At 37.9% G+C, this 21,023-nt stretch overlaps 1 protein-coding gene across 1 annotated transcript in view; it reads left to right on the forward strand.

The window, feature by feature from the left end:
- SUCLA2 (succinate-CoA ligase ADP-forming subunit beta) overlaps positions 1–21,023 on the forward strand; it is a 45,614-nt gene that overhangs the window by 23,394 nt on the left and 1,197 nt on the right. The window contains exons 5-10 of the mRNA XM_006060837.3: positions 4,741–4,869; positions 7,677–7,815; positions 15,137–15,298; positions 15,389–15,531; positions 16,998–17,118; positions 17,614–17,702. Of these exons, the coding sequence (XP_006060899.1) occupies positions 4,741–4,869; positions 7,677–7,815; positions 15,137–15,298; positions 15,389–15,531; positions 16,998–17,118; positions 17,614–17,702 (783 nt within the window). The remainder of the gene's footprint in view (positions 1–4,740; positions 4,870–7,676; positions 7,816–15,136; positions 15,299–15,388; positions 15,532–16,997; positions 17,119–17,613; positions 17,703–21,023) is intronic.

The raw sequence follows: 21,023 nt of genomic DNA on the forward strand, positions 1-21,023 counted from the left end.
AAAAGCCAGAACCAGCCAAATGGAGATGCACAGGGCGCGGTCTGGGAGAGTCCCACACATAAAGTTTTCATTTGCTTCAGGGTTGTGTCCCCTTGCTTACATACTGATGTGTGACAACATGCAGAGTATTGTGCAACCTCAGAAGCTCACTGAACTTGTGGTCTAGAGCTGTCAGTTTTTAAGGTTGTGGTCAGAAACATAGAATATTAAATTTACTGTCTTCAACTGCTTTTATGTGTATCATACCTAAGATCATGGCATCTGGTCCCATCACTTCATGGCAAATAAAGGGGGGAAAATGGAAAAAGTAACAGACTTTATTTTCTTGGGCTGCAAAACACTATGAATGGTGACTGCAGCCTTGAAATTAAGACGCTTGCTCCTTGGAAGAAAAGCAATGACAGACCTAGAGAGTGTATTGAAAAGCAGAGACATCACTTTTCCAACAAAGGTCCATATAGTCAAAGCTGTGGTTTTTCCAGTATTCATGTATGGATGTGAGAGTTGGACTATAAAGAAGGCTGAGCGCAGAAGAATTAATGCTTTCGAATTGTGGTGTTGGAGAAGACTCTAGCGAGTCCTTTGCACAGCAAGGAGATCAAACCAGTCAATCCTGAAGGAAATCAACCCTGGATATTCATTGGAAGGACTGATGCCGAAGCTGAAGCTGCAGTACTTTGGACACCTGATGCAATGAACCGATTTATTGGAAAAGACCTTGATGCTGGATAAGATTGAGGGCATGAGGAGAAGGGGATGACAAGGAATAGGATTGTTGGATGGCATCATCAACTCAGTAGACATGAGCTTGAGCAGCCTCCTGGAGATAGTGAAAACAGGGAAGCCTGGCATGCTACAGTCCATGGGGTCGCAAAGAGTTGGACACAACTTAGCCACTGAACAGTAACAACAATATTGAAATCTAGTCATGTAATATTACATTTAAAAGGTACAAAGATGTACAGGGAAGTATAAATCTTCCACCCACCCTTATTCCTCTACCACACAGTTTTTTTTCCTTGAAGACTGATACTTTTTAAAAATCTTTTTTTGCCTAAGTATAATAACTCTCTTAAAAAAAAAAAAATAAATAAATACTCCCAGCCTCATCTCTTTGGCTATTGCTGTATTTTGAGGATTTGAAACACTGTATTGTTCTCCAAACAGTACTGAATATTTTGGTTTGGCCAAAAGGTTCATTCAGTTTTTACCATTAAGACAGCTATAGTAGTGCTTAGTTGTTTTTAATTTCATTTGAAACACTTTTGTTAGATTTGTGTTGTGACAGCTGTCAGATCAGTGAGCTTTAAAAAAAAAAAGACACATCACAATTGGTGAATTTTTATATAGCCATTTTAATATTGAAGATGGAAGAAAAAAGCAGTGTTTTTGGCATATTATGTTTTATTGTTTCAAGAAAGTAAAAATGCAACTGAAATACACAAAAAAGATTGGTGCAGTGTATGCATAAGGTGCTGTGACTGAGTGAATTTGTCAGAATTGGTTTGTGAAGTTTTGTGCTGGATATTTTTCATTGGACAATGCTGCTCGGTCGAGTAGATCAGTTGAAGTTGATAGAGATCAAATGTGCCTTTTGCTGCTGCTGCTGCTAAGTCACGTCAGTCGTGTCCGACTCTGTGTGACCCCATAGACGGCAGCCCACCAGGCTCCGCCGTCCCTGGGATTCTCCAGGCAAGAACACTGGAGTGGGTTGCCACTTCCTTCTCCAATGCAAGAAAGTGAAAAGTGAAAGTGAAGTCGCTCAGTCGTGTCTGACTCTTCGCGACCCCATGGACTGTAGCCCACCAGGCTCCTCCATCCATGGGATTTTCCAGGCAAGAGTACTGCAGTGGGGTGCCATTGCCTTCTCCGAAATGTGGCTTTTATTTTTACTTAAAAAACCGGATGAAGATTTTGGCCAACTCAGTAATATTATTTCTTTACTTTATATCTTGAAATGAATTTGTTACTGAAACATTTAGATGCTGGGGTAGAAGAGTGAAATTAGTCTTTAGGTTTTTTTTTTTTTTTCTTTCCTGAATTAAGAATCGTATATTCACTGTAGAAGTTTTTTTTTTTTTTTTTCCAGAAAATGTTGTTGCTCAGTCGCCAAATAGTGACACAACAAAATAAAATAATAGAAGTCTTATTTAATGTTTTACTTCTTATCTTTTTTGTGTGTCTGTGAGTAGTGGGAGGGTGCACATTTAAACACACTTTATGTTAAAAAAAAAATTGAGTATAGAATCAAGGGTTTTGTACCTTTTTTCCCCCATATTATACTACTGAATCATTTTCCTTTCCAGAAGCATTAAATAATCTTCAGTAGAATGTTTTTACCGTTTCCTATTTTTGCATATTAAGATTATTTCCAGTTTTGTGTATAGATTGGCAAATCTATTAGATAATTTTGCTTCAAGGTTTTTTCCTTAACTGATCTTCAGTTCACTTTGGTCGCTCAGTCGTGTCCGACTCTTTGCGACCCCATGAATCACAGCACGCCAGGCCTCCCTGTCCATCACCAACTCCCGGAGTTCACTCAGACTCATGTCCATCGAGTCAGTGATGCCATCCAGCCATGTCATCCTCTATCGTCCCCTTCTCCTCCTGCCCCCAATCCCTCCCAGCATCAGAGTCTTTTCCAATGAGTCAACTCTTCGCATGAGGTGGCCAAAGTACTGGAGTTCCAGCTTTAGCATCATTCTTTCCAAAGAAATCCCAGGGCTGATCTCCTTCAGAATGGACTGGTTGGATCTCTTTGCAGTCCAAGGGACTCTCAAGAGTCTTCTCCAAGACCACAGTTCAAAAGCATCAATTCTTTGACACTCAGCTTTCTTTATAGTCCAACTCTCACATCCATACATGACCACTGGAAAACCCATAGCCTTGACAAGATGGACCTTTGTTGACAAAGTAATGTCTCTACTTTTTAATATGCTGTCTAAGTTGGTCGTAACTTTCCTTCCAAGGAGTAAGCGTCTTTTAATTTCATGGCTGCAGTCACCATCTGCAGTGAGTTTGGAGCCCAAAAAATAAAGTCTGACACTGTTTCCACTGTTTCCCCATCTATTTCCCATGAAGTGATGGGACCGGATGCCATGATCTTAGCTTTCTGAATGTTGAGCTTTAAGCCAACTTTTTCACTCTTCACTTTTACTTTCATCAAGAGGCTTCTTAGTTCCTCTTCAGTTTCTGCCATAAGGGTGGTGTCATCTGCATATCTGAGGTTATTGATATTTCTCCCGGCAATCTTGATTCCAGCTTGTGCTTCTTTCAGTCCAGCATTTCTCATGATGTACTCTGCATATAAGTTAAAAAAACAGGGTGACAATATACAGCCTTGACGTACTCCTTTTCCTATTTGGAACCAGTCTGTTGTTCCATGTCCAGTTCTAACTGTTGCTTCCTGACCTGCATACAGATTTCTCAAGAGGCAGGTCAGGTGGTCTGGTATTCCCATCTCTTTCAGAATTTTCCACAGTTTATTGTGATCCACACAGTCAAAGGCTTTGGCATAGTCAATAAAGCAGAAATAGATGTTTTCCTGGAACTCTCTTGCTTTTTCCATGATCCAGCAGATGTTGGCAATTTGATCTCTGGTTCCTCTGCCTTTTCTAAAACCAGCTTGAACATCTGGAAGTTCACAGTTCACGTATTGCTGAAGCCTGGCTTGGAGAATTTTGACCATTACTGTACTAGCCTGTGAGATGAGTGCAATTGTGCGGTAGTTTGAGCATTCTTTGGCATTGCCTTTCTTTGGGATTGGAATGCAAACTGACCTTTTCCAGTCCTGTGGCCACTGCTGAGTTTTCTAAATTTGCTGGCATATTGAGTGCAGCACTTTCACAGCATCATCTTTCAGGATTTGAAATAGCTCAACTGGAATTCCATCACCTCCACTAGCTTTGTTCGTAGTGATGCTTAGGAGACTTAAAAGTTAACTTAATTGGTTGTATTTATGTCTCATTATATTCATGATAATAGCCGGAGCTCTTTGAAGGTAGATAGCTTTCTTTTTCAGAGAAGGCAATGGCAACCCACTCGAGTACTCTTGCCTGGAAAATACCATGGACGGAGGAGCCTGGTAGGCTACAGTCCATGCGGTTGTGAAGAGATGGACACGACTGAGTGACTTCACTTTCACTTTTCAGTTTCATGCATTGGAGAAGGAAATGGCAACCCACTCCAGTGTCCTTGCGTGGAGAATCCCAGGGATGGTGGAGCCTGGTGGGCTGCTGTCTGTGGGGTCGCACAGAGTCGGACATGACTGAAGCAACTTAGCAGCAGTAACAGCAGCTTTCTTTTTCACTGACCTCCAGTAGCCTAGAGATTATAAATCCGAACGTTTGTTCATTAGATTTTCCCTTTTAAGTATCAGTTAACTGTTTCTATTATTTTTTTAAATGTTCTTTAAACAATACTTTAATGTCCCTTCAGTTCTTTTGAGAAATGTAGAGGTTATATTTCACATATACGTGTATATTTATATTGTTTGGTATACATTTTGTGTATATTTTTAATCCTTTTCCCCTCACTGGTCTTCCTCCTCCTTTTCCATTATTTCAGTTGAATGTTTAGAAGAACACTGTAGGAGATGCAAGGATAAATTCTCAAGGGGGTTTAAAAATAGTGGGAAGTGTCAGATGTATAAGTTTAATAGTATGCATGAATAGATTTTAAGATTTTATTGATGGGTCCAAAATAAAATCTAGATGTTTTTTCTGTTTCCCTTCCTGCTAGGGTCCTGTATTAATAGGAAGTTCTCATGGTGGTGTCAACATTGAAGATGTTGCTGCTGAGACTCCTGAGGCCATAGTTAAAGAGCCTATCGATATCGTAGAAGGCATCAAAAAGGAACAAGCTGTCCGGGTATGTTGTGTTTTGAAACATTTCTAGCTTTTAATTGGATTATTGCAACACTTAAAGAGAATTAACTTTATGTAAGTGAAGTGCTTGATAAAACTTCTGAAAACATTTTTTTTGAGTGTCAGGTATGTTAAATCTTGTTTGAAATGGAAACTTTTTAGAAGTATCTACAGCATTTTACTTCATATCCTCCATAAATATTTTAATATGTATTTTTAAAAGATAAGGATTCTTTTAAAAGAGCCACTATACGTACCATAGCCATACCTAGTAAAATCAGTATCTTCACTTGCCCAGTCATTCCAGTTCCCTAGTTGTCTCATGTTTTTTTTTTTCTTTTAGAATCTGTTTGAGTTGGGATCCACATAAGTTCCTTCATTGCAGTTGGTTAATTAAGGTCTCATAGGTCTTCTTCTGTTAATAGCTTATAGGTTTCCTTTTCTTCACTTTCTTCATCCATTTTCTTTCATTTGTTGAAGAATCTGGTGATACTTTGTTTTTCATACTCTGGATTTTACATCTGCATGGTGGCATTTAATATGTTCCTGTCCCCCCTTTATTTCCTAAACACTGTATGGAATGGTAGGGACACTGTCTCATATACCCATATGATAGATCAGTGATTTTATTTTGGGGGTCTTATGGGTGCTTTAAAGATTCTGATTAAAGCTGTGGGCTTTCTCTCAGTGTATTCACATGCACAATACATTTTGCCTGCAATTTCACTAGTTTTCTATACCATCCTTCTTGTGTGCCTCTGCCTCTCATTACATTCCCCCCTCAAAAAGAGCTCTCCAAGACAAAAACTTAAGTATGAAGTTAATTATGGTGTGTGAGAGTTGCCTGGTAATGTTTGTAATATTGCTATTAAATTGTTTATATATAAAAAATAAGTGACCCATCTTAAAAAGAAGTTTGAGTATTAAAGTTTGAATTAAATTAACATCTCTTATCAGGAAACTGTCAAACGAAGCTAATGGTATTGAAGTACAGTAGAGCAGGAATTTTGACTGATACAGAGACCTCCCTGATAAAGCGTGAAGCAAGTCGTTTAGGCAAGTGAGTGGTATAAATGTTTAAAGGGGACAGAGATTTGACTCATTAGATAGTTATATGAGAGTGGTAACTAGAGTCTTGAATTTAGATGAGAGAGAAAACACTTGATTTACAACAATATTTGAAGGAATAATGTACTAAGTTTGTAGCTTTTTGAGTGATGGATGAACAGAAATACTACTCAGTATAATGCGAGACAAACTGATGTCATACTGGGCTGATCAGAATTCTTTTGCAATTCTCAGATGTTTAAATTTAAAACAGTAGATTGTGACCTCTGAAATCTTTCTAAATGAAATGGTACTTTTAATTCTTCTTATTCTTTTTTTTTGAAATGTCTTAACCCCAAATGGCATTTCTCAATTAGATCATCCACTTTATTTGTATTTAATTGTTTGCATTTGACTTCTTGCAGAAATCACATTCACTTTCAAAGAATTTAATATTTTCTATTATTAAAAGTTAAATGTATTGTAGTATTAGATAACAATTGGAAAACAGGAGAAAACTCCTCCAGAGGGTTCCTGAGCAGCTGTGGCAGTTAGGATTAAAAAAAGAGACATGTAACTTCCATACATGTAGCTTCTTCTGTAGGTTCAAAATTGCTTATAAAACTTTAAAAAATTATAGATTTTTGATTGCCTATAGAACTTGTGAACCACAGCCTCTGGGTTGAGACCTTGGTGTATGTATTTTTTAAAAAGCTCTTCGGGTATATTTAGCAAGAAATCGTTGCTCAAGACTGTGAACTCTTCTACTAGATTGGAAGCTTGAAAGTGAAAGTCGCTCAGTCATGTCTGACTCTTTGTGACCCCATGGACTATATATAGTCCATGGAATTCTCCAGGCCATAATACTGGAGTGGGTAATCTTTCCCTTCTCCAGGGGATCTTCCCAATTCAGGGATCGAACCCAGGTATCCCATATTGCAGGTGGATTCTTTACTAGCCGAGGCACCAGGGAAGTTTAAGTCTAAGATATCTTTTGATTCTAGCATTTATTAGGTGCTCAGTACTCTTGCCTAGAAAATCCCATGGATGGAGGAGCCTGGTGGGCTGCAGTCCATGGGGTTGCGAAGAGTTGAACATGACTGAGCGACTTCACTTTCACTTTTCACTTTCATGCATTGGCGAAGAAAATGGCAACCCACTCCAGTGTTCTTGCCTGGAGAATCCCAGGGACAGGGGAGCCTGGTGGGCTACCGTCTGTGGGGTCACACAGAGTCGGACATGACTGACGCGACTTAGCAGCAGCAGCAGTAGATTTTTGAATGAATAGGATGATACTCATTTTACTAGTCATTTTACTGAATGTAGACACTCTTCATAAATTACCTAAAAGGTAAAATAGGGTTAGTATTTTGGCCATTGTTTTTAGACCAGTGGGATTAGTAGTCTACCTTTTATATGTAGTTTTAATAAAATATAAGCCTCTTTTTTCAGTTTAGGTTGGCTATAAGGCTCAGTGGCAGTATGGAGGGTATGGGATAAACACGAGAACAGAAATTGAGGTGAATGGCAAGTCATTTGACCTCTTGGAATCTCTTTCTTTGTAAAATGGGCATACTACCTGCTTGGTGAGGATTTTGCATAGTTTTGTTTAACCATTTATTGATAATAGTGATTAATATTTGATCATAAATGATTCATGCTTATTATTTAAATGATAAACTACAAGGTTATCTATTTGCAACAATTTAATGTTGATTGAATGTTATGCAGCATTCCTGTAACAAAGAAACATATTGCTTTCAGCTTGCACAGAAGATGGGATTTCCAGCCAGTATTGTGGATTCTGCAGCAGAAAACATGATCAAGCTTTATGACCTTTTTCTGAAATACGATGCAACCATGGTAGAAATAAATCCAATGGTAGAGGATTCAGATGGAGCTGGTAAAGTATCTTCTTTCATCAGACATTGATTATCTATTTAGCCCCTATCATATGCTTCACTGAGGAATTGAACTCATAAGGAAGTGAACTCCTTGCTATGTAGAAACTTGTTTTATAATGAAAAGAGTGAATGGGAACGTTTGAAAAGAGTGAATGTGAACAAAGAGACACATTAAACAAACACTTTATATATTTACACACAGAGGGATTAAAGCTGTACTATATGGCAGCTAGCAGTCACATGTGGCAGTTAAAATGAATTGAAATGGTATAAGGTTAAACTGTTTCTCAGCTGCACTGGTTACGTTTCAGGTGCTCTGTAGCCCCATGTGATTAGTGCATTAGCACACACAGAACAATTTCATTCTTGCAAAAAGTTCTGCTGGGGAGTGTTTTGTTAGAGTATTTAGCACGGTAGTGGATAGTTACAGTTTGGGATAATTAGCCATTTTAATGTCCCCAGGTTTCAGACTTTAGAGACATGATTGTTTTTGTGCAAAGAGTATATTTTGATACTGCTGCTGCTGCTGCTAAGTCACTTCAGTCGTGTCCAACTCTGTGCGACCCCAGAGACGGCAGCCCACCAGGCTCCCCCGTCCCTGGGATTCTCCAGGCAGGAACACTGGAGTGGGTTGCCATTTCCTTCTCCAATGCATGAATGTGAAAAGTGAAAGTGAAATTGCTCAGTCGTGTCCGACTTTTACCGACCCCATGGACTGCAGCCTACCAGGCTCCGCTGTCCATTTTGATACTGGAATCCTTTTAATATTAGGGAAAAAAGATTAGCTTATCACTTTGACAGCTTTCCTTTTATATGTGTTTAAAAGGTAAGTCAGATTTTGAATTATCATCCCTTCCCTGTATAGATATTCTAAAAATATAAGCTGCTTTATTGTAGCCTAAGTTTTTCTTGGTATTTCACATTAATTGCTTCTTTTGCTGTGATTTGTTAGATTTTGTTTCACATTTCTTTGGACATTTCTAATCTCCTTAAGCATTTGTAGAACTCTTTAACTTTTGTACTTCCAATGAGTTCTGTTATCGTAGATATCAATTTTTAGGTGGTCATTTATAAGGTAGTGTAAAGACAAAGGAGTAAATTCTCTTGTGATTATAGAGGTAGTTTATAAAACTAAAATTAATTAAATTTTTTAAAGAGAGGGCTGAAACACATTTTAAAAATGAAATTTTAATTGTGTAGGAGAATTAATCTGTATAAAACTTTTTTTTTTCCTTTTTTTTTTTTTTAGGGAGGCAGTTCTTAACCTATTTATTCTTTTAGATTGGCATTACTTGACCTGTTGTGGGTCAAGGACAAATTTTAAGAAATGCAGTGAAAATTGTATGAAAGCGAGTAACACTCACCAAGGAATCGAGCCAGTGTTGCCACGGGTGCGTGTGCATGTGCACTGTGGAAGTCTAAACTTTGATGCGGTTTAGAAATCCTCAGCTTCCTTAAAGCCTTTAGTCCTGCATTTGGTACTTGGATGTCAAATTACTAATTCCTATTGCTAGGCAACCTTTAGAATCTTTTTTTCATGTTTCAAAACCAATCATGCTGGAATTTTATTGGAATTGTATCATCCCTATAAATTGCTGGGGAAAAATTGACATATTTCTAGAAGTCAGGTTTTTCAACTAGAAATACAGTTTTTTTCCATTTATATTTTTTAAAATAAGGCATCTTTTGGAAGGTATTTCTTTTTAGATATATTTGTAGAAATATATATTTTTTTGCTATTTTGAATAGGATTTTTTTCTGCCATTGTATTTTCTTACTGCTTATTGCTGCTATACAGAGACTTTTGATTTTGTTCTTCATTTGTTGATTTTAATTCTGTCATTATATTTGTTTTCCTTAGTCTGAAAAATATCTCTACTGTGTTTCAGCTTGTCTCCCTCCCATGTTTGGGTTTGTTTTCAGTTTCTTCTTTCATAGTACATAGTTTTGAATTTTGATCGTACAAAAGAGACATTTTAAGTATACTTTGGTTTCCTACAGTAAAGTTTTTTCTTTTTTTAAAATATTTTCCCTCCATAAACAAAAACATAGCAAATACTTTGTGCCAGGCACTGTTGTAAGAGCTTTTCAAATATAAACCCTGTAGTTCATTAGATGTTTATAACAGTTCTGTGAGGGTAGGTCCTATTACTATCCTTACTTTATAGGGTAGGAAACTGAGTTATCAAGAGGTTTAAGTGACTTACCCAGGGACACATGGCTAATGGTAGAGCTGGACTGTGAATCCAGATAGTCCACTGCAGAATTTGTACTCTTAGATATGACACAGTTGTATGACAGGGATATTTTGGGTAGAGAGTAGTCTATCAGCAGTATTGGAGAAGTAAGGGATTAGCTGTTAGGGTAATCTTTTAGTCTGGGACTTCCCTGGTGGCTCAGTGGTAAAGAATCTGCCTACCAGTGCAGGAGAATATGTGTGCTGTGTGCTCAGTCCAATTCTTTGTGACCCTATGGACTGTAGCCCCCTACCAGGCTCTCCTGTCCATGGAATTTCCAAGGCAAGAATACTGGAGTGGGTTGCCATTTCCTTCTCCAGGGGATCTTCTTGACCAAGGGATTGAACTCGCATCTCCTGAGTCTTCTGCATTGGCAGGCAGATTTTTTACCATTGAGCCAATGAGGCCAGGTTCAATTTCTCGGTCAGAAAGATCCCCTGGAGAAGGAAATGGCAATACACTCCAGTATTCTTGCCTGGGAAATTACATGGACAGAGGAGCCTGACAGGCTAAAATCCATGGGGTTGCATGACTAAACAGCAACAGCAGTCTTTTAGGCTAAGAAGCTTAGTAGTAGTCCAAACAGAAGGCAACAGAGGCAGTGGGAATGGAGAGGAGAAGGGTTTATTTTATAGACGAGTTCAAGCTCAGGCTCTGTTAACGCATCTACATTTCTCATAGTACCTTCTTTTATGTATTTTGAATGGAGGCTTCAGATCAGTGTACTCTGGGTAGTTCTAAACATCTACAGATTGATATGTTTTATTTATGAGGTACGTATTGAGTTTTGAAAGTAATATTTAAAAAAATAGGAAATATTATCTCCTTTTGTACTAAGTTACCATATGACAAGGTAGTATATACATTTGGGGAAATTATCATAGTATTCCTTAAAATAGTAGTTTAAGGACATTTTGAATGACTAAATTTGGAATTATTTCCTTTGTGCACAGTTCTTTTGGAACATATCTGCTGCATAGAATTGAAGTATACCTGTTAATTTGTACTGGTTTAATTGTTTGAATAATTTTAAGAGGCAAGCTTGTAGACTGTAGACTTACTTTCCTAGTAATGCTCTGAAAACACAGGGTAATATTAAAATATACATATGTATTTGAATAGAATTGCTTAAATAGCTTGTCATACCATTTTTATCGTTGGGGTTTCTGAGAGATCTTCTAGTGACTACCCGTCTTCCCTGCCTGAGTTCTAATTAAAATGGATCTGACAGCTAAATTACAATTAGACAGACTTAATAAATCTATTCACATATGAGGCTTTAACAGGGCAGTCCTTTCAGGGATAGGCTATGCCTTGTTAATAGCAGTTGGAAATGCTTGTTCCCTGTGGGAAGCTTACTCCCAAAAGGAAGAAAGTTTGAGCTAAATTATGCATGTCTGGTTTTATAATATCTAGATTAACTAGACAGTTAATTTACTTCCCTTCCTCTGGGAAGAAGTAAGTAAAGAGACAGTGAGGAGACAGATGTTACACTAAGTGAGCCCTTTGGATGTGACAGGAAACATCCAGAGTCGGGGATTTGCTCAGCTGCTCCCAAACATTCCACAGTATTTTCTTTACCCACTGAGCTCAGCCATCAAGCCTGTGATCTATCAGGGTGGATGTGGAAGTTTTGAGGGAGAGAGGTTAGCTATCTGTTTGCATAGTCTTGTTCTACTTTTGAGGCTGTCATTCCAGTGCCAGCCGTTGTTCCTTTGGATGTTATGGGCACCCTTATAGGTAGTTTGAATTTTTACCTCCAGAAATTTCCAAAATGGGTCAGAACAGTATACCAGTGTCAGCCGTTTAAGAAGGTGTTAGGCTTAATTCTGGAAATTTTTCTGTTTCTGACTCCAGATTATGTCCAGTCATCTAATGGAGTATCAGAAGTTCATGGGTGAGATTAGATTATATAGCATTAAAATTCTCTGAAATACTTTAATAGTAAACTGCATAAAGACACACCTGAAACATAAAGACACCAATGTGATAAAGTCCAAAGGACCTAGAGAACTGAAGTCCCAAGTCAGATTCTTTTATCTGAGTTAGAAATTCAAAGAAATTAATGTTCTTACTAATTTCTTGACTATTTTCATTGAACAAGAGGTTGTGAATTCTAGATACAGTTTAAATTCTTTCAGCCAGGGCAGTTTGGATTTTTTTTTTCCATAGGAATATTTTCTGTAGTCTCAGAAGTTGCATTATTTGAATTTCAGATCTCTTATGGGCCTCAATTCTAATGCTGTACAAAAGGTTAATAATACATATAAGTTTATCACAGCTTTGACCCTCCATTACCAAATTTGGAAAAAAAGAAAAAACAAACAAACAAACCCAGGCCATTGCCACTGCCAGGAACAGTGATCTCAGGCACAGTTATTTCTCAGAACCATGTACTTCATTTTATGAAGGGTCATGGCAGAAACTCAGGCTTCCCTGGTGGCTCAGACAATAAAGAATCTGCCTATAATGTGGAGAGACCTGGGTTCAATCCCTGGGTTGGAAAGATTCCCTGAAGGAGGGCATGGCAACCCACTCTGGTATTCATGCCTGGAAAATCCACATGGACAAAGGAACCCAGTGGGTTACAGTCCATGGGGTTGCAGAGTGGACATGACTAAGTGACTAAGCACAGCACAGCATGTGGCAGAAACTCAGTGAAAGCTGAATAAAGGAGAGTGGATTGATTTTAGTCTCACCAGGATGCCGGGTGATTATTTTACTTGTGGACTTCAAATCAGTTGAGAGAAATCTGTGAGCAGCAAATTAATTTTGGCCTAGTAATGGCACCCCACTCTAGTACTTTTGCCTGGAAAATCCCATGGATGGAGGAGCCTGAAAGGCTGCAGTCCATGGGATCGTGAAGAGTCGGACACGACTGAGCGTCTTCACTTTCACTTTTCACTTTCATGCATTGGAGAAGGAAATGGCAACCCACTCCAGTGTTCTTGCCTGGAGAATCCCAGGGACGGGGGAGCCTGGTGGCTGCCGTTTATGGGGTCGCACAGAGTTGGACACGACTGAAGTGACTTAGCAGTGATTTTGGCAATTAATTTGGCATTTGTGATTTATAGGGGTGAAAAACCGAATATGTACATCTCTTGAAAGCTTTCCCTCTTTTGAACACTATGAATTGAGTGTGGGCTCTGTTTACTGGTATTACACACACCCTTGCTTAGGTAGCAGAGTTGTCAGTGGCTGATTCTACTGACTGTTACAGAGCTCAGGCCTAGGAAATGTGCTTCCTAGGTATTTCACCCCAGGTTGTTTTTATTGGAGAATCATCCTCAACTGAGTGAACCTGTCTTGATTTTGAGTCTGTATGCCTCGGAAGCCTACTAAGGATTGGTTCCTTAGTAATGTAATCCATGTAATCCTCATTTTTAAAAAATAGATACACAGTTGATCATTGAAAAACTTGCAGTTGAACTGTGAGGGTCCACTTATATGCAGATTTCTTTTTTTCCAGTAACTATGTACAACAGTATTACACAGTCTGTAGTTGGTTGAGTCTGTGGATGCAAAGCTACAGATATGGAGGGCTGACTATAAAGTTATATGCAGATTTTTGGGGGGACGTATCTTGAGCACTTTTTGTGTTTACTGAAATATTCTTCTAAAACATTTACTTTAATGTTTGTAATCCTGTCATATATAGATATGCCACAATTTATAAATTTGTAAGTGATTATGAAAATACAAGGGATCTGAAGCATTACAGTCTAAGAAACATATATATTATCATTCACCAGTGATTTCACATACTGTACTTTGCAGTTTAGATTTTCAATATGTTTCGTTTCATAGTTTTATTATCTGCTGATATTTCTTACCTAGTGCTTTATTACGAACATATTTTCCTTTAAGTCTTTTTAAACATGTTTAACTTCACAGTTCTCTGATAATTTAAAATTTGAGTCATCTTGGGTTGTGTTTCTTTTGACTGCTTTTCCTTTTTACCATTTGTTACATTTTCCTGTTTCTTAAGAGATCTAGGAATTTTTATATGGACATTTTGGGAAGCTGAATTCTGTCTTCCTCTGAAAGAATGGTTGGCTTTTGTTGTTGTTAGTTAACTTGGCTGACTCCAAACTTTGTCTCTTGTTTTGGGCAGCAGCTGAAACTGCTTGATTCTTTTCACCTCTGCCTGTTTAGGAGTAAGGAGAATGTTGTAGTTAGATTGGAGCAAGGAAGGGATAAAATACTGGAAGATGAAGTCAGAGAATTAACCTTCGTAAGGACCATTTTGGTAGAGTGCTGCAGGTAAAAGCCTGATGAGAGTGAATTTAAAAGAGAATGGCAGGAGGAAAACTTGGTACAGTGAGTTAAGCGCAGGTATTGGCAGATAATAAGTATTTCAGGCTTTATGGGCCATGTATAGTCTCAGTTGCTGCTGTTTTTCTCCTTCTTCATTTGCCCTTTTTTCTTCTTGATAACTTTTTATTCATAAAAATGTAAAACCCTTTGTTAGCTCACAGGCCATTAAAAAACCAGCACAGGCTGAGTCTGGCCCACGGGCCATAGTTTGCTGACCCCAGGTTTAAACAGATAACTTTTTCTGTGAATAATGCTGTATAGGAAGAGGAGAGTAAGCGGGGAGGTAGCGGGTAAAAGAGTTTCTTCTTTCTTTTTATTAGGTGGGGGAAAGGATAGCTTTTTTTGCAAGCCAGTTTAATTTAGCCCATGGAAAAATGGAGTGGAATTTATGGTGCTGGAAAAGCAGAATTGCTGTGGCAGTGCCCTTGAGTTGGGACCCAGAACCCAAGCAATGGAACGAGCTAAGAGCATGGACTGCTGTTTCTTGGTAATTAAAAAGAACATTAAATGCTTCTGAGGTTTTTCTTTCTTCTTTATCTGTTGCTTAGGACAGATGTAGAAGCAGTAACTTTGATGGGACAGTTTTAAATTCTCACATATTCTTATTCAGGAGATAGTTTGAATCAGTTGTGAACATGAGTTGAAATACTTTCAGTAAGTAACCAAATGTGTTTTTCCCCTAAAGTAAAAAAACATTTGATTATTGTATAGTTTTTTTTTTTGGTCTATCTTGAAATTAAAATCGCTTTCTTTTTTTCCTTTAAAGTGCTGTGTATGGATGCAAAGATCAATTTTGATTCTAATTCAGCTTATCGTCAGAAGAAAATCTTTGACCTGCAGGACTGGACCCAGGAAGATGAAAGGGACAAAGATGCAGCTAAGGCAGATCTCAACTACATTGGCCTTGACGGAAATATCGGCTGTCTAGGTACCACGTGTTCTTGTGTTAGAGTTGGATTGGTTAATCTTATTTTCTTTATGTTTGTCGCTTACACAAATCATTTTCCTCTCTTGGTAGTGAATGGTGCTGGTTTGGCTATGGCTACAATGGATATAATAAAACTCCATGGAGGGACTCCAGCCAACTTTCTTGATGTTGGTGGTGGTGCCACAGTCCATCAAGTAACAGAAGCGTTTAAACTTATCACTTCAGATAAAAAGGTAAGGGCAGAACCTATGTTTTAGATTTGAATGGTAAGAAGTAACTTGATTAATTAGTAGAGTACATAGTTTTACTTGTTGAGCATACATAGGTCATTAATAAATATTTGTTATTGATGGTGCTCTGTATTTTTTCTTGGTGTTAGATTCTAGAATTGTTTAATACAATTTTTTATTTTATTGCTCTTTCCCTTTGAGTCTGTGGACTTATTTGCCATATTCAACTTTATAAAAAGCATTAAACTAAAATGAGATACAAAATATGCTTTGTTTCTTTTGTTTTATAATTATTATTTTTAAAATAAATTTTATTGGAACTATATTCCTATAGCTTCCTTTGGCAAAAACTCTAAAAGCAGAGCATTATTTAATTACCTAACTGTTGACTACTTGTCTGAGCCACCAGGGAATCCCAATAATGTGAGTTCATATTCTATTTCTAAGCATGGCTTTTTAGGCCTGTGTGCAAGAATGGAGAAAAGCACATGAAGAGTTCCTGTGCTGGGGCATTGGAGTTAGAAGCAGGCCAGGAGCCCGGGGTGACAATGTGGATAGCATTGAAGTAGCTGTATACATATGTCCCTTTGTATTGGACACTGGGCTTGGATTTAGGAACACATGGTTTTTTCCTTCAAGGCCTTTTATAGTGTGTTGAGGCTAATGAATTGAATGTGGTGCTATAGAAGAACAGAAGACAGGGCTGATAAACTGGGAGAATCAGCATGGCCTGACTGTGATGATGAGAGAATGCTGACCCAGATAAGCCCTGAGGTTTGGATGTGGTATGTATTCAGGAGTGGTCACACTTGTTGAGTGCTTTGGGGGACCTCGTGTTTGTGGAAAGTGGTAGAGTTGATGGGGAAGAATGAAGAGACGGTAGTAAGGACTAAGCTGGAGATCTTGCATATAATGTTGTCTTACCACATGGCCTGGGGTAATGGCTCTGCTTAATAGGAAGCAAGTAAACGGAATCGGGAGGGAGGTCTTGTTAATATGGAACAGGAGAGAAGAAACTATGAACTAGGTGTTGAAATTACCCAACGAGGGGAAGGAAATTTTGGTGGGTGGTGGACTGCCAGACTTCAGTGGTGAGAGCTGCATGCAGAGTATGGCTGTTTGGTCTGAAAATGTTTCTGTGGGGTTAACTTCTATAAGGCACAGGTAGGGCTTCCCCAGTGGCTCAGCGGTAGAGAATCTGCCTGTGATGCAGAAGACACAGGAGATGCAGGTTCAGTCTCTGGGTGGGGAAGATGCCCTGGAGGAGGGCACGGCTGCCTACTCCAGTATTCCTGTTAGGAGAATCCCACAGACGGAGGATCTGGTGGGCTGTCGTCCTAGGGTTGCAGAGAGTTAGACACCAGTGAAGTGACTGAGCACACACACAAGGCCCAGAGTGTGCTCCTGAGAAGGAAGGAAAAAGAGTCATTCCTTTAAAATTTTAATCTCCCAAAACATTTTATTGACAGGTACTATCTATTTTGGTCAACATTTTTGGAGGAATCATGCGGTGTGACGTTATTGCACAGGGTATAGTCATGGCAGTAAAGGATTTGGAAATTAAAATACCTATTGTGGTACGGTTACAAGGTGAGTGTAAAAGGTATCTTGTAATTGTTTCACTAACTCTAAAAGTTAAAAGTTCATAATTAAACTTTTATTTAAACTTTTAAAAGATCATTATTAAAAGTTCATTAATTCCAAGGGGTTTATTTAAATTTAGTTTTGAATAGCTATATTTTTAAAATGAGAGTGTATAATAGAGAATTTTTTAAATGTGAGTTAAAAAAAAAATCTTAACATTGGGACAAAATTGTTGATAGTTTTGTTTGGTATAAGTTGATACATTATTTGGTATGCTTTGTCTTGAATTCTGACTTGTCTGAATTACCATTAATGTGATAAGGCAAAGTATTTTGCAAGATGGCTCCAGGTTTTTACAGTATTTTCTTTGGTTTAGAAGCATTTGTATTAAATGACAGAAGTTGGTTGAAATTTTATATTTGTGGTATATTGTGGCAAACATTTTAAATGATTTTGTGTATGTATTTAAAGCACCTTTATATTTGCATAAATCATTTCCAGGTACACGAGTTGATGATGCTAAGGCACTGATAGCGGACAGTGGACTTAAAATCCTTGCTTGTGATGACTTGGACGAAGCTGCTAAAATGGTAAACGGGTTATGTTGATCTAAGGAAAAATTTGCAGTGTCTGAAAGGTTTATAGGCACTTAGATTCTAAAGTGAACAGCTAATACTGCTAATAATTAGTGTTTCACTTAAATACTAGGAGTATTGAATCCCATATACCTATCATATCCCATATCCCAACATCCTAAAGAGTTACCAACTCATGCCCAACCTTGTCTCATCTAATTTTTACCTACTTCCTTCCATTGCCCATGATTATTTTGAAGCAAATCCCAGATACTGTATCATTTCATACATACCATCATGTACCTATAAAAGATAAAAGTATTGATGATATAAAGGAATTATTGTCATTTTAGATGGGATAGTGGTATTATGTTTATATTTTATGAAAAAGAATCGAGTCAGTGTTGAAACATCTCTGATTTTCTTAAATATATTTTGCCTATAATCTTTGTTAGATTTAGGATCAAAATAAATCTGTGCTTGCAATTGGTTAATATATCACTAAATTTCTCCTTATAGAGTCCCCCTTGCCCATCCCCCACCCCCCTTTTTAAGTTCATTTGTTGAAAACGAAACAGGCTGATGGGCTAGTAGTATCTCCTGTAGTCTGGATTTTAATGATTTTATCTATGGGGTGTCATTTAACAATTTATTGACCAGAGGTGTGTTAATACATTGTTACCTGAGCACTATTCACTGGAATGTTTCAGTATTAACTTACATAACATATTGCTGGCCACAGGCGTTAGTTTCTGCAAAAAATCCCCTGGTCAGTAATGCGTTAACATGTTCCTTTGCTCCTATACTTCCTGTAAACTGGTAATTCAATCTATAGGCTTGAGGGATAGTAGGAGTCTGGCTAGTTCAGTAATTAGATGTGAGGTGAGGTGAAGGGAATGAATAGGTTAGAACTTTTCTCTGAAAATATGCTTGTTTGCAGTGAGAGCCTGAATTAGGAAAAGCTTTTTGGACATGGAAAGAAAGGATAAGAGTCAGTAGGAGCTTGATCAAATAGACTGAAAGATAAAAGTGAACAGTTGATTTAAGTTGTATCTGTAGTGTTTTTCTAGTGAATAAGAGGTTATGGAAGTCATGACAGAATTAATAATATGGTGATAATATTAGCAATTGCTACCATTTATAATTTATTATGCATGCAATGCTAAGCCTTTTTTTCCCCTTCCACTATTACCTGACTTAATATAAGTTTGGTGGTATAATATCCACTTTTATAGATGAAGAAACAAAAGCTCGATACATTAATCTTATTCAGGATCACATGTTGTAAACATCAGAGTGGGACCTGAACTCAAGGTGTCTAACTTTAAAACCTTCTCTTAACTATTCTGCTGGAGAGGAGAGAAGCTAAATTTGTTGTTTGGTTTTAGATATGTTTAATTTGTATATTTTATATGGTACCAGCTGAATATTCTCAGATAGATTTATAGAGAGAACATTGGAATTCAGGTTGATAATTGTTAACTTACTGACAGAAAGTAAAATAGTAACTTCTAGATTCAAGCTCCTATCCCAACATTCTAGGATTATATACATATTTTTAAAATCAGCTTTTATTTATTTATTTATGGCCATGCTATGTGGCTTGCAAAATCTTAGTTCTCTGACCAGGGATTAAACTTGGGCCCTGGCAGTGAAAACTATAAGTCCTAACCACTGGACCACCAGGGAATTCCCCAAACTTTTATTTAGATGTGCTTTGCGTTGTGTATTATCCAGCCAAGACAGTCACTGTTTCTATCGTCAAAGATAGTTAAGGGCTGCTGCTGCTGCTGCCAAGTCACTTCAGTCGTTTCCGACTCTGTGCGACCCCAGAGACGGCAGCCACCAGGCTCCCCCGTCCCTGGGATTCTCCAGGCAAGAACACTGGAGTGGGGTGCCATTTCCTTCTCCAATGCATGAAAGTGAAAAGTGAAAGTGAAGTCACTCAGTCGTGTCTGACTCTTCGTGACCCCATGGGCTGCAGTCCACCAGGCTCCTCTGCCCATGGGGTTTTCCAGGCAAGAGTACTGGAGTGGGGTGCCATCGCCTTCTCTGATAGTTAAGGGCAGCAGATGTAAATAGACATTTCTCCAAAGAAAACATACAGATTGATGGCTGCCGTGCACATGAAAAAATGCTCAACATCGCTAATTATTAGAGAAATGCAAAACTACAATGAGGTATTACCTCACACCAGTCAGAATGGCCATCACTAAAAAGTCTATAAATAACAAATGATGAAGAAGGTGTGGAGAGAAGGGAAATGTCCTACAGTTTTTTGGTGGGAATGTAAATTGGTGAAATCACTATGGAAAACAGTATGGAGGTTCCTCAAAAAACTAAAAATAGAACTACCATATGATTCAGCAGTCCTACTCTTGGATATATCTGCAGAAAACTGTAATTGGAAAAGATAAATGCACCTCTGTATTCATAGAGCAAATTTACAATAGCCAAGACATGGAAGCAACCTAAATGTCCATCAACACATGAATGGATAAAGACAATGCAGTGTATATATATATGTGTATGTGTATATATATATATATATATATACACACACACACACACACCCACACACACATTCAATTGAATACTACTCAGCCATAAAAAAGAATAAAATAATGCCATTTGCAGCAACATGGATGGACCTAGAGATCATCATACTAAGTGAAGTAAGTCAGAGAAAGACAAATACCATATGATACCACTTACATGTAGAGTTTAAAATATGTCATGAATGAACTTACTTACAAAAGAGAAACTGACACAGACATAGGAAACAAGCGTAGGATTACCGAAGGTGAAAGGGAAGGGGAGGGGAATAAATTAAGAGTTTGGGATTAACATATATCCACTATTATATATAAAATAGATAATCAGCAAGGACCTACTGTATAGCACAGGGAACTATAGTCAATATCTATAAGGGAAAAGAATCTGGAAAAGAATCTATATATGAATAACTGAATCACTTTGCTGTGTACCTGAAACTAACACAACATTGTAAATCAACTAAAATTCAATTTAAAAAGAGGAAAAAAATAAAGATAGATATAAATAAGGCAATGAAAAAGAGGTATATACATATATCAGACATGTATCTATTTAATACCTTGTGATTTTATATATGTGAATAAAATCGAGTGTGGGTTATAATATGCAGGTTATGAAGTGTTAGATTTGACTGTCCTTCTAGGAGTGGCAAGGGCTTCCCATGTGGCACTAGTGGTAAAGAACCCTCCTGTCAGCTCAGGAGAGGGAAGAGATACGGGATCGATCCCTGGGTTGGGAAGATCCCCTGGAGGAGGGCACAGCAACCCACTCCAGTATTCT

Source organism: Bubalus bubalis, chromosome 13 (assembly GCF_019923935.1).
Source record: "Bubalus bubalis isolate 160015118507 breed Murrah chromosome 13, NDDB_SH_1, whole genome shotgun sequence".
Classification (NCBI taxonomy): domain Eukaryota; kingdom Metazoa; phylum Chordata; class Mammalia; order Artiodactyla; family Bovidae; genus Bubalus; species Bubalus bubalis.